Source organism: Bufo gargarizans, chromosome 2, assembly GCF_014858855.1.
Source record: "Bufo gargarizans isolate SCDJY-AF-19 chromosome 2, ASM1485885v1, whole genome shotgun sequence".
Classification (NCBI taxonomy): Eukaryota; Metazoa; Chordata; class Amphibia; order Anura; family Bufonidae; genus Bufo; species Bufo gargarizans.
The window spans coordinates 612,516,191-612,530,928 of NC_058081.1; the positions used below are offsets into that span (position 1 = coordinate 612,516,191).

Below are 14,738 nucleotides of genomic sequence, written 5' to 3' on the forward strand. Positions count from 1 at the left end.
AACCTTTGCAGCCAAAACATTAATAAATTGTATTGTCAATAAATAATATAGTCAGTCATTATTATTATGACACCTAGGCAACTCTGGGTATCGCGGAGGGAACTACAAGAACCAGCATGTCTAGAGTGCAGAGTCTTCTTTCCTGGCAGCAGATGCTTAGACTAATAGCTATTACTGCAGGAAAGCGGCTGCACACACACATCAGGTAGAAGCGCGACTCCCTAGCCTGGCTTAGATAACTCGAAAATCAATTGCTCCAGCCTGCCTGAGGTCTGTAACGTGATGTGCGCTCGGCGGTCGGTTGATCAGGTCTGAAAAAATGGCCTCCTCGGATCAGGTTGAGCCGCCTGTCCAGGTGAGAGCGGGGTCTGTCCCTGGAGGTTCGGGGGGAGCGGAGAAATCAAGGGGAAGGGGCTAAAACCGAACCGGGGCCAATATCACCGCAGCTTCAGTGTTACCCCCTCACATAGGGGTCATGGCTGCACCTGTTACCCCAACATGCTTCATGTGCCCTTTAACACAGTGTGCTGTGCTCTAAGACCCTTGTAACCTTGTATAATGTCCACTGATAGCCCTCCTCATTTATATTACCCCCTGTATAATGTACCCTGATACCCCCTCTCAGTTATATTACCCCCTGTATAATGTCCACTGGTACCCCTCCTCAGTTATATTACCCCCTGTATAATGTCCACTGGTACCCCTCCTCAGTTATATTACCCCCTGTATAATGTACCCTGATACCCCCTCTCAGTTATATTACCCCCTGTATAATGTCCACTGGTACCCCTCCTCAGTTATATTACCCCCTGTATAATGTCCACTGGTACCCCTCCTCAGTTATATTACCCCCTGTATAATGTCCACTGATACCCCGCCTCAGTTGTATTATCCCCTGTAAAATGTTCCCTAATATCCCTCCTTAGTTATATTTCCCATGTATGATGTACCCCTGATACCCCGCGTCAGTTATATTACACCCTATATAATATACTCATGATACCACTCAGTAATATTACCCCTGTATAATGTACTCCTCATACCCCTCAGTAATATTACCCTTGTATATTGTACTCCTCATACCCCTTAGTAATATTACCCCTGTATAATGTACTCCTCATACCCCTCAGTTATATTACCCCTGTATAATGTACTCATGATACTACTCAGTTATATTACCCCTGTATAATGTCCCCTGATACCCCTCAGTTATATTACCCCTGTATAATGTACCCCTGATACCCCTCCTTAGTTATATTACCCATGTATGATGTACCCCTGATACCCTGCATCAGTTATATTACACCCTGTATAATATACTCATGATACTACTCTGTTATATTACCCCTATATTATATCCCCTGATACCCCTCAGTTATATTACCTCCTATATAGTGTACCCGTGATACCCCTCCTCAGTTATTACCCCCTGTATAATGTACTCTGATACCCCTCAGTTATATTCCCCTCTATATGTACCCCTGATCCTCCTCAGTTATATTACCCCTTGTATAATGTACCCTGATACCCCTCAGTTATATTAACCCCAGTATAATGTCACCTAATACCCCTCCTCATTTATATTACCCCTGTATAATGTCCCCTGAAACCCCTCAGTTTTATTACCCCCTGTATAATGTACCCTGATACTCCTCAGTTATATTAACCCCTGTATAATTCACCTGATACCCCTCCTCAGTAATATTACCCTTGTATAATGTACTCCTCATACCCCTCAGTAATATTACCCCTGTATAATGTACTCCTCATACCCCTCAGTAATATTACCCCTGTATAATGTACTCCTCATACCCCTCAGTAATATTACCCCTGTATAATGTACTCCTCATACCCCTCAGTAATATTACCCCTGTATAATGTACTCCTCATACCCCTCAGTAATATTACCCCTGTATAATGTACTCATGATACTACTCAGTTATATTACCCCTGTATAATGTCCCCTGAAACCCCTCAGTTTTATTACCCCCTGTATAATGTACCCCTGATACCCCTCCTTAGTTATATTACCCATGTATAATGTACCCTTGATACCCTGCGTCAGTTATATTACACCCTGTATAATGTACTCATGGTACTCCTCAGTTATATTACCCCTATATATTGTCCCCTGATACCCCTTGGTTAGATTACCTCCTGTATAATGTACCCGTGATACCCTGCCTCAGTTATATAACCCCTGTATAATGTACTCCTGATACTCCTCAGTTATATTACCCCCTGTATAATGTACTCATGATATTCCTCAGTTATATTACCCCTGTATAATGTACCCTGATACTCCTCAGTTATATTACCCCTGTATAATGTACCCCTGATACCCCTCCTCAGTTATATTACACCCTTCATAATGTACCCTGATACCCCTCCTCAGTACACCCTTCATAATGTACCCTGATACCCCTCCTCAGTTATATTACCCCTGTATAACGTACCCCTGATACTCCTCAGTTATATTAACCCCTGTATAATGTACTCATGATACTACTTGGTTATATTACCCCTGTATAATGTACCCCTGATACCCCTCAGTTATATTACCCTCTGTATAATGTACTCATGTTACTCCTAAGTTATATTACCCCCTGTATAATGTACCCTGATACTCCTCAGTTATATTACCCCTGTATAATGTACCCCTGATACCCCTCCTCAGTTATATTACACCCTTCATAATGTACCCTGATACCCCTCCTCAGTTATATTACCCCTGTATAACGTACCCCTGATACTCCTCAGTTATATTAACCCCTGTATAATGTACTCATGATACTACTTGGTTATATTACCCCTGTATAATGTACCCCTGATACCCCTCAGTTATATTACCCTCTGTATAATGTACTCATGTTACTTCTAAGTTATATTACCCCCTGTATAATGTACCCTGATACCCCTCATCAGTTATAGTACCCCCATATAATATATCCCTCCTCAGTTATATTACCCCTGTATAATGTACCCTGATACCCCTCCTCAGTTATATTACCCCTGTATAATGTACCCCTGATACCCCTCCTCAGTTATATTACCCCTGTATAATGTACCCCTGATACCCCTCCTCAGTTATATTACCCCTGTATAATGTACCCCTGATACCCCTCCTCAGTTATATTACTCCTGTATAATGTACCCCTGATACCCCTCCTCAGTTATATTACCCCCTGTATAATGTACTCATGTTTCTCCTAAGTTATATTACCCCCTGTATAATGTACCCTGATACCCCTCATCAGTTATAGTACCCCCATATAATATATCCCTCCTCAGTTATATTACCCCTGTATAATGTACCCCTGATATCCCTCCTCAGTTATATTACCCCTCTATAATGTACCCTGATACCCCTCCTTAGTTATATTACCCTTGTATAATGTACCCCTGATACCCCTCTTCAGAAGCACTGAGGGAAGGGGGGCCCAAGCTGAACTCGCACCAGGGCCCTTTAGCTACGCCCCTGCTGATTCCCCTCCTCAGTTTTAATACCCCCTATATAATGTACCCTGATACACCTACTGAGTTATATGACCCTTTGTATAAGTCCCCCTCCTCATGTACATGGCTCCTGGTTTAATCACTTGATTGGACAGCAGAGGTTTGTTAGATCTCCTCTCTGGAGTTGCATTCAGTATTCTGCTGGTTGTTGGAGTCTTTGGGGTCAGCTCATACCCCAGGGCCTCGGTACGACTGCTTCTGCTACACCCCTGCTGGAGAACTAGGGGCTAGTTCACACAATCCTCCACATATTCGGTGTCAGAATCCCCTTTGGTTTCTGCTGCAGGTTTTCAATCTGAATGTGAAGGAACTGCTTGTGGTTTAGTTCTATTGAATGGAGCTGAACTGTGAGCGGACATTTGGGCGTTTGTCACCTGACCTCCCACAATACACTGCTCTCTGGTCGGAGGAAACCAGCAGAGGTCTTCATAAAAATAAGTAAATCAGATAAAATGCAGCCCTCTCGCCCCCTCCTCCTCTTGGTTGCTCTGTCTATAGGGTCCTGTGTGACCTTTTCTTCCGATCCTTATGTCCCCACCCATGTCCCTTCCTATCTTCATTTACGAGTTTTGTCCTCTTGCATCATACAGGCTTCTACCTTCAGATTACGAGATTTCTGACCTTTGTCCTCTGACACTCATTTACCATGTCAGTTGTGCTGTATCAGGAATGAATGGGTTAAAAGGGTTATTCTGGTTTTATGAGCTTATTTTATAATAAAAAGGGTCACTTTCTATATATTTAAAGGGTTTTCCCTGATTTTAATATTTATGACCTATTTTCATGATTGTCAACAATATCAGATGGGTGGGGTCTGACTCCCAGCATCCTCCAGCAATCAGCTACTTAAAGGGGATGTCCAGCTTTCTCATATTGATGACCTATCCTTAGGTGCTTGGACGAGCACTGCAAATTCTTCATACCATACCGAGCACAGCGCTGGACATGATATAGTGGCCATCCTTGGTATTGCAGCTCAAACCTATTCATTTGAATGTGATTGTATACCAGCAGTCAGATAGATACTGATCACCTGTTCTGAGAATATGTCATCAATATTAAAGGGGTTTTCCAAGAGTTTAAAGGGGTTTTCCAGATTTAGAGCTGAACTCGGCTCCCCTTCACACATTTAGGGCTCATGCACACAAAAGTATTTTCTTTCCATGTTCGTTCATTTTTTTATTTGTGGACTTATGCGGAACCATTCATTTCAACGGGTCCGCAAAAAAACCCACAACTTATTCCATGTGCATTCTGTTTCTGTATTTCCTTATTTCCGTTTTTTCAAAAAAATACATGTCCTATTATTATTGTCTGTATTACGGAAAAGGATAGTACTGTTCTATTAGGGGCCAGCGGACCGCAAAATACATACGGTTGTGTCCATGAACCCTTAGCCTGTATCAGTGGAGCAACGGAGCATTTCTTACTCCGATTCTTCCCCTTGTCCTGGGTAAGAGCTGTTTGTTTACTGCCGGCTTTTTATTTCAGTATGCTAGGCAGAGGCTTCCACCTAGCAGTGTTCCCGGGGATCTCACTGGCACTAATGGGCGTACTTATAGTGCTGTCCTAGCCTTTAAAACAGCCTTGGGCATTGCTATAAGACCGCCCATTAGCGCCGGTGACGTCAGGGCAAGGGGAGAGCATCGGAGCAAGAAATGCTTCGATGCTCCACTAATACAGGCTAAATGTGAGAAGAGGAGCTTAAGTCAGAGTTCAGCTCTGAACCTGGACAATCCCTCTAATATTGATAACCTTAGGACAGGTTATCAATAGCTGATTGGTGGGGGGTCCGACTCCATCCCTCCAGATCAGCTGTTTGAAGAGCAAAATTCCTGTGCCCGTGTGGTGTCCGCATCCGTTGCTCCCTTACTTAGCCCCGCAAACATATAACATGTCCTATTCTTGTCCGTTTTGCGGACAAGAATAGGCATTTCTACAATGGGCTGCCTGTTCCGTTCCGCAAATTGCGGAAGGCACATGGGCGGCTTCCGTGTTTTGCGGATCCACAATTTGCGAAATCTGCAAAACATGGACACTGGCCGTGAGCACTCCACATGGCGGTGCGGACCCATTGACTTCAATGTGTCCGTGATCCACTTGTTGTAGCCAAAGATAGGACATGTCCTATCTTTTGCGTCGTGCACGCATGCATCCGGAAGCCCACCCGACCTGATATTGATGATCTATCCTGTGGATAGGTCATCAATATCTGTATCCTGGACTATCAAGGCTGAGATTGTCTTGCACTCAAGATATGTCCTTTCTTTTTTTCAGAGTGGATCCTTAGGTAATGAGAGAAGAGTCCCAAGGGAGCAGCTGGTAAGTGGCAGGAGAAGCACTCCTCTTTTCTAAACTTTAGGGCCTTGAAGTATTTGAAACATATGTTGGTTCTTAGTTTTATGTGCTCATGGTCTCCATGTTTAGTTATGAGAATCTTACAGTTTATACATAGATTGAACCGATATAAAGAGTTGCGTTCCTTTGGAAATGTATAAAATGAGAAGCCATCATTCCTTTTGGTTGTCTCTTGCATTATTGTCACAGAGTAAGGCCTCCTGCACACGAACGTGTCTGCCCCTTGGCTGTGCTGCGGCCCGCAGAATGCTGTCCGCAATGCACGAACACCGTCCGTGGGGCAGCCGCAGTGAATAGAGGACCCATTCACTTTAATGGGTCAGCGATCCGGCCGTTCCGCAAAATGATAGGACATGTTATATTTTTTTGTGGAACGGAAGTTCGGGACGTAGTGCTTCCTTAATGTTCCATTCTGTGAATGGGTCTGCATCCATGATGCGGAATGCATACGGAGCGGTGCCCGTGTATTGCGGATCGTCAAATGCGGTCCGCAATACGGCCGCGGAGTGCACACGTTTGTGTGCAGGAGGCCTAAGGCTACATGCACACGACCCCCTTCCTGACGCGTGATGCACATTTACATCACAGGGAACAGGCACGGGGGTTGACCCCACTCCATGTATGGCGGGTGCTGACTGTTATCATCAAGGCATCAAGCGGTTAGACAAAGGGAGGTGCCTCAGTCTCCTGATTGGCCCACCACTGTGCAATAGCCAGGTTTAGGTGCCTTCACACGTGCCAGAAAATCGGTAGGTGCAGAATTTTGCAAAGTTTCACATTTTGTGGTGTGAATTATTGTGCAGATTTTTTAATGAGAATCTGTGCATCCAACTCAATGGCAAACTGATTTTGCAGCAGAAGACGATGAGGGAAAATCCGCCATTAAAATCTGCACGGATTTTGTTCCAGATTTAACAGCATCATTTTCCACTGCAGAATCAGTTTGCCATTTAATTGATTGGAGAGATTCTGTATACAGAAAATCCACACACAATGTTATTTATGCTGCGGAATGTAAATTTAGCGGTGGAACACAACCCAAGTCCTGACGTTGTGGATTTTCTGGTGGAATTTTCCACCACGTTTGATGGCACCCTTACAGTGCAGTCATCGTGGCTGTCAGGAGCCTAATGAAGCTCCCCAGGCCTGCCATGTTAGTACTGCGCACTGCCAGAGGCAGGACTGAATAGTATTGTACACTGCACTACAGAAGTGTTAGAGTATATTACACAAGCGATCTCTAAGTAAAAACAGTTGTAAAAGTAAAAAAAATCCACAAATATTCAAGGAGGTTCCCAGGTTAATGATATTGATGACTAGTGTTGAGCGAACTTGCGATTTGCAAGTTCGGCATTCGGGTTATCTAAGCATTCTGTAATGGATTCCGCTACCACGGACCATAACGGAATTCTATGACGGCATGCAACACGGAAGCCTATAAGAGGCATTTCGTCTTAATAGAAGTCTATGGCCAGAATATTATGATGGAGTATAGAAACATAGAATGTGTCGGCAGATAAGAACCATTTGGCCCCTCTAGTCTGCCCAATATACTGAATACTATGGATAGCCCCTCGCCCTATCTTATATGAAGGATGGCCTTATGCCTATCCCATGCATGCTTAAACTCCTTCACTGTATTTGCAGCTACCACTTCTGCAGGAAGGCTATTCCATGCATCCACTACTCTCTCAGTAAAGTAATACTTCCTGATATTACTTTTAAACCTTTGCCCCTCTAATACGAAATGCCTCTTATAGGCTTCCGTGGTGCATGCCGTCATAGAATTCTGTTATGGTCCGAGGTAGCAGAGTCCATAACGGGATTCTCCGATAACCCAAACCCCGAACTTGCAAATCGCAAGTTCGCTCAACACTGTTCATGACCTCTACCCAGAAGCATAACTATGCTAAGAATCAAAATAAAGTAAGAAAGCAACAAAGGAATCAGTTGTGAAATAAAACTGTAATGAAGATATTACTAAGGTGGGTAATACAAGCAAAGGTCTGGAGAACCCCACGCATCCTGGCACACTCCGTGGCTTCCCCAGGGGTACCACACAGCTGCATGCAATATCCTAGCTAGAGAAGATTTTTTTTAATTTTTTTAAAGTTCTACAAAGTAAGGCCTCATGCACATGACCGTTGTTCTGGTCCGCATCCGAGACACAGTTTTTGCGGCTTGGATGCGGACCCATTCACTTCAATGTGTCCACAAAAGATGCGGACAGCACAGCAAAAAATATATAACCTGTCCTATTCTTGTCCGTTTTGCGGACAATAATAGGCAGTTATATTAATGGCTGTCCGTGCCGTTCCGCAAATTGCAGAATGCACGCGGACGCCACCAGTGTTCTGCGGATCCGCAATTTGCGGACCACAAAACACATAACGGTTGTGTGCATGAGGCCTTAGACTATCAGGTTGCCTATTAGGTAGGCAAAAGATCTTGGCAAGGCCTAGGGACCTTTGTTAGGCCTCCAACTTAACTGGCAACACAATGGCTTCCTGCGATCACTTTGTCGAATTGCCTGGATGCCAATGTCACTATTGACCGCTGTATCTAGGGGTTACACAGCTGGGTTATCTCAGATTGTGGCCATTATAGCTGGAGCCTGGCTGCAAAATATGTGCTGCACCTTCAGCGTAAGGCTACATTTAGATGACTAAGTGTTTTGCGGTCCACAAATTGTGGACCCGCAAAACATAGATACCAGCCATGTGCGTTCCGCATCTTGAGGAACGCCCTATATAAAAATGGCTATTTTTGTTCAAGGGCATGCTCTATATGTTTTGCAAGGCCATGGAACGGAAATATGGATGCAGACGCCACATGGTGTGCTGTCCGCATGTTTTGTTGTCCCCTTTGAAATGAATGGATCCCCACCCGTTCCACAAAATTGGGGAACGGACGTGGACCCAGAAATACGGTCGTCTTAATGCAACCAAACTGTACTACATGAAGGCTTTATACAAGCCTATCCAAAACATACAGTTACTTTAGCACCTGTCTCACCAGTGCTGTCATGCCCCTCCACACTTTGCTACCTGTCCTGCTGCCACCTCCCGTCTGCCTGATTGTTCCACCCCTGAAGGCCCAGCTGATAATACCAGATTCACAAAATTAACTTCATCCAAATGAATTTGGTTAGTTACCCAGCCCTACTGTAAAGTAGCAGGTGGTATGGCAGAAGTGTTTGTTACATAGGCTTGTATGATCGTTCAGATTTTGGCATCTTTTATGTAATGTTACTTTTGTTCTTATATCTGTTATAATTCGCAGTTATGCATAGATGGCAGACATGTAATCCGCCAGCTGATGATAAATATGCACTTTTGGGCAGGGAAGGGTCTACCTGATTTTTAATGGACGGAAATTGGAAAGTGTATTTAGTATAAATAATCTGCTGCTGAGCTGTCTGCAAAACGAGCTGGAAACATGGCTGTCCATGGCTGATGTCCTTGGCCATTTACCAGTACTATGTAAGCAGCCATGACTCAAAATCATGTTAATTGGCTTGTGTTTCCAACCAAAGTTTGTGTATAGAATAAACATGTATAGAAAATTGAATCACAGGATTACAAATCCTGAGTTAGGTCCTGTATTATACTCCAGAGCTGCACTCACTATTCTGCTGGTGGAGTCACTGTGTACATACATTAAATTACTTATCCTGTACTAATCCGGAGTTAGTTCCAATATTATACTTCAGAGCTTCACTCAGTATTCTGCTGGTAGAGTCAGTGTACATATATTACGTATCCTGTATTTTACTCCAGAGCTGCATTCACTATTCTGCTGGTGGAGTCAATGTGTGCATACATTACATTACTTATCCTGTACTCACCTTGAGTTACAGCCTGTGTTATACTCCAGAGCTGCATTCACTGGTCTCCGTACAGCATTCAAATAAAGTGACTTCGCTCAACCCTAATTATGGTGATTAAGGGGTTACAGGAGAAAAAGGACCCCATAATTTGTTACCTATTTTTTCCTGAATATGGCAACATCCCATATACTGTATGATTCTAAAATGCTGTATGGGCACACCGCAGGACTCAGAAGAGAAAGAGCACCATGTGTATTTGTGATCTTGTTTGGTGACTTATACAGCACTATCCAACAACTTCAGAGGCTCTAAGGTGAAATAAAAAAAACTCAATAAGTGACCCTCTGTTAGAAACCACACACCTTACAGAATTTACCATGGGGTGTAGTGAACATTTTTGCAATATTGCACAATAAAAGCATTTTTGAAATTTTCAGAGCAATATTTTTTATTTTACTGCTGATCGTCTCTTTTTTGTGGGATTAGTTGGCGTTTTCATTGGTACCTTTTTGGGGTACATATTTTTTTTTATTGCTCATTATTACTTTTTGTAAGGCAGTGTGACCAAAAAATAACTACTGTATTTTGGAACAAATTTTATTTATTTTTTATGGCATTCACCTGACAGGGCAGATCATGCAATATTTTTATAGAGCCTGTTACAGGAAAATAGGAAAGAACGCTTTCACTGCAGGGGCCTGGTAGCCGGGCCCCTGCTGTATCCGCTGGCATAGCTGTAAAAGCCGATGCCGGCGGATTAACCCCTTCTATGTTGCGGTCCGCGCTGACCTCAACATAGAAGGGGTTTGTTTCGGGTGAGGGAGCGCATTGTGTCAGAAGGCTGCCCAATGCCTTGCACGGCATCGGGACCTGCCTTCTACGGGTGCCAAGGAGATCCAGCCTCAGGCTGGTTTCTCCTAGGCAACCTGTTAGTGTATGACTCAATGTCATACACTAACAGGCAATGCATTACAATACAGATGTATTGTAATGCATTGCAGAGGGGATCAGACCCCCCCCCCCCCCAGAAGTGAACATCAGAAATAAAGTATAGGAAAAAAAAGTTTAAAAAAGTTTTTTAAATAAAATTAATAAAGTAAAAAAAAAAAAAACACCCCTTTCCCCTTATTTTATAATAAAAAACTGAAAAAAACCCCTTCACATATTAGGTATCGCCGCATCCGTAATGACCGGCTCTATAAATATATCACCTGATCCACCCTGTCCGATAAACACCATAAAAAATAAAATAAAAGCGGTGTAAAAAATAAATAAATTTTTGTCACCTTACATCACAAAATGTGCTACACAAAGTGATCAAAAAGGCGTATGTCCCACAAAATGGTATCAATAAAACAGTCACCTCATCCCACAAAAATGAGCCCCTATCTAAGACAATCGCCCAAAAAATTAAAAAACTATGGAGACACTAAACATCATTTTTTTTGTTTCAAAACTGCTATTATTGTGCTTAAGTGAAATATATATAAAAAGGACATATATTAGGTATTGCCACGTCCGTAAAAACCAGCTCTATAAAAATATCAAATGACCTAACCCCCTCAGGTTGAACACCGTAAAAAAAATATAAAGTGTAAAAAATAATTCCATTTTTGTCACCTTACATCACAACAATTGCAACACCAAGCGATCAAAAAGGCATACACCCCCAAAAATAGTCACCTCATCCCGCAAAAAATGAGACCCTACCTAAGACAATTGGTTAAAAAATAAAAAAGCTATGGCTCTGACTATGGATACACTAAACTATCTTTATTTCAGTTTCAAAAATGCTATTATTGTGTAAAACTTAAAGGGAACCTGTCACCTAAAAAACTTCTCCCAAACCGCCAGCATTACCTTAAAGTTGCCAGCAGTATGTTCCTAAAGATTCTTTTCTTCCTCCGGCCACATGCACCAAAATCTTGCAAAAACGAACTTTAATCCCCTAAGAAAAAGTAGACATATTAGGTATTGCTCTATAAAAAAGTCACATGACCAAATCCCTCAGGTAAACGCTGTAAAAATAAATAAAAAAAAACAGCGCCAAAACAACCATTTTTTTGGTCACTTTGCCCCATAAAGTGTAATAATGAATGATCAAAAAATCATATTTCCCAAAAATGGTACCATAAAAACATTCTTCCTGCAAAAAATGAGCCCCTGCACAAGACGATCGGCAGAAAAATAAAAAAATAGGGCCTTTAGAAAATGGAGGTAAAAAAAACGAATTTTTGTTTACAAAAATGCTTTATTATGTAAAACTAAAACAAACAACATAGAAAGTAGACATATTTGATATCATTGCGTCCGTAACAACCTGCTCTATAAAAATAGCACGTGATCTAACCTGTCAGATGAATGTTGTTAAAAATAAAAAAAATTTAAACGGTGCCAAAACATACATTTTTGGGTTACCTTGCCTCACAAAAAATATAATATAGAGCAATTAAAAATCATATGTACCCCAAAATAGTACCAATAAAATTGGCGCCTTATCCCGTAGTTTCCAAAATGTGGTCACTTTTTTGAGTTTCTATTGTTATGACTATCATGAAGTACAATGTGTCACGAGAAAACCGTCTCAGAATGGCTTGGATAAGTAAGTGTTCCAAAGCTATTACCACATAACATGTCAGATTTGCAAATAATGTCCTGGGCAGAAGAGCGAAAACTAGCCCGGGGTAGACGGGGTTAAAAAACATATATATATTATTTTTTGGGTTGCTTTTTTTATTTACTTTATTTATTTGTGTCACAGTATGGGACTTCAATATTTAAGGTTCTGATCTCTTTCAGTGCAGTACAATATACACTGTACTGTACTGCATTGACTGTCAGTGTATTACACTGACAGGTCGCCTATGAGACCCTGCCTGGGGGCGGAGCCTCATAGGCCTCCATAGCTGCCATGTCCCAAGGCTTTTTCAAGGCTTGGGGCTTCTATGGCAACCATTGGAAACCCCGCCTTTGTAACCCGCAGTCAGCGTTGATAACGGCACATAGGGGGTTAATCCGCCAGCATCAGTGTTTTCACCAATGCCAACGGATACAGCAGGGGCCCGGCTGTCAGTAACAGCCAGGCCCCTGCAGCTGATTGACAGTGCATGTCAGATGGGGCTGGTTAACTGCAGGATGAGAATGCTCGTCCTAATACGACAAGGACACGCTGTTTAGGATGAGTATTCTCATCCTGTGTCATCGAAGCGTTAAATGAGTTGCGGCAAACATGGTGTTGTAGCATCTGTAGCATATATGTGTATACGTGTTTACCACGTTTACAAAATATAAACTTTTTATGGAAACATTTTTTTTATTGTTTTTCTTAGGCTGGTTTCACACGGGCGTTGCGGGAAAATGTGCGGGTGCGTTGCGGGAACACGCATGATTTTTCCACGCGAGTGCCAAACATTGTAATGCGTTTTGCATTCGCATGAGAAAAATCACGCATGTTTGGTACCCGAACTTCTTTACAGAAGTTCGGGCTTGGGATCGGTGTTCTGTAGATTGTATTATTTTCCCTTATAACATGGTTATAAGCGAAAATAATAGCATTCTGAATACAGAATGCTAAGTAAAATAGCGCTGGAGGGGTTAAAAATTTTTAACTCGCCTTAATCCACTTGATTGTGCAGCCCAAGCCGGGCTGTGCAATCAAGTGGATTAAGGCGAGTTAAAAAAATGTTTTAATTTTTTTTTAACCCCTCCAGCGCTATTTTACTTAGCATTCTGTATTCAGAATGCTATTATTTTCGCTTATAACCATGTTATAAGGGAAAATAATACAATCTACAGAACACCGATTCCAAGCCCGAACTTCTGTAAAGAAGTTCGGGTACCAAACATGCGTGATTTTTCTCATTCTGTATTCAGAATGCTATTTTACTCCTTCTGTCTTCATCTTAGCTGTGTAGGAACAGGACCTGTGGTGACATCACTCCGGTCATCACATGATTCATCACATGATCTTTTACCATGGTGATGGAACATGTGATGACCGGAGTGACGTCACCACAGGTCACGTTCCTGCACAAGGATAAGATGAAGACAGAAGGAGATGCCGGCTGCGCGATCAAGTGGATTAAGGTGAGTTAAATTATTTTTTATTTTTTTTAACCCCTCCAGCGCTATTTTAATATGCATTCTGTATTCAGAATGCTATTATTTTCCCTTATAACCATGTTAGGCTACTTTCACACTAGCGTTCAATCGGATCCGTTCTGAACGGATCCGATCATAATAATGCAGATGGAGGCTCCGTTCAGAACGGATCCATCTGCATTATATTTGCAAAAAAAAGCTAAGTGTGAAATTAGCCTGAGCGGATCCGTCCAGACTTTTACATTGAAAGTCAATGGGGGACGGATCCGCTTGAAGATTGAGCCATATTGTGGCATCTTCAAAAGGATCCGTCCCCATTGACTTACATTGTAAGTCTGGACGGATCCGCACGGCCAGGCGGACACCCGAACGCTGCAAGCAGTGTTCAGGTGTCCGCCTGCTGAGCGGAGCGGAGGCTGAACGCCGCCAGACTGATGCAGTCTGAGCGGATCCGCATCCATTCAGACTGCATCAGGGCTGGACGGAAGCGTTCGGGTCCGCTCGTGAGCCCCTTCAAACGGAGCTCACGAGCGGACAGCCGAACGCTAGTGTGAAACTAGCCTAATAAGGGAAAATAATAATGATCGGGTCTCCATCCCGATCGTCACCTAGCAACCATGCGTGAAAATCGCCCCGCATCCGCACTTGCTTGCGGATGCTTGCAATTTTCATGCAACCCCATTTATTTCTATGGGGCCTGCGTTGCGTGAAAAACGCAGAATATAGAACATGCTGCGATTTTTCACGCAACGCACAAGTGATGCGTGAAAATCACCTCTCGAGTGCACAGCCCCATAGAAATGAATGGGTCATGATTCAATGCGGGTGCAATGCGTTCACCTCATGCATCGCATCCGCGCGCAATACTTGCCCGTGTGAAAGGGGCCTTAAACTTAACCTTAACTATTTGACAGTTTTTAGTTTTTTTTTCGGG

The 14,738-nt window shown here is 42.8% G+C and overlaps 1 protein-coding gene across 1 annotated transcript in view; it reads left to right on the forward strand.

The window, feature by feature from the left end:
- Positions 1–297: 297 nt before the first annotated feature.
- The window catches only part of PEX14 (peroxisomal biogenesis factor 14), a 132,854-nt gene continuing 118,413 nt past the window's right edge, over positions 298–14,738 (forward strand). The window contains exons 1-2 of the mRNA XM_044282068.1: positions 298–355; positions 5,794–5,838. Of these exons, the coding sequence (XP_044138003.1) occupies positions 320–355; positions 5,794–5,838 (81 nt within the window). The 5' untranslated portion in view covers positions 298–319. The remainder of the gene's footprint in view (positions 356–5,793; positions 5,839–14,738) is intronic.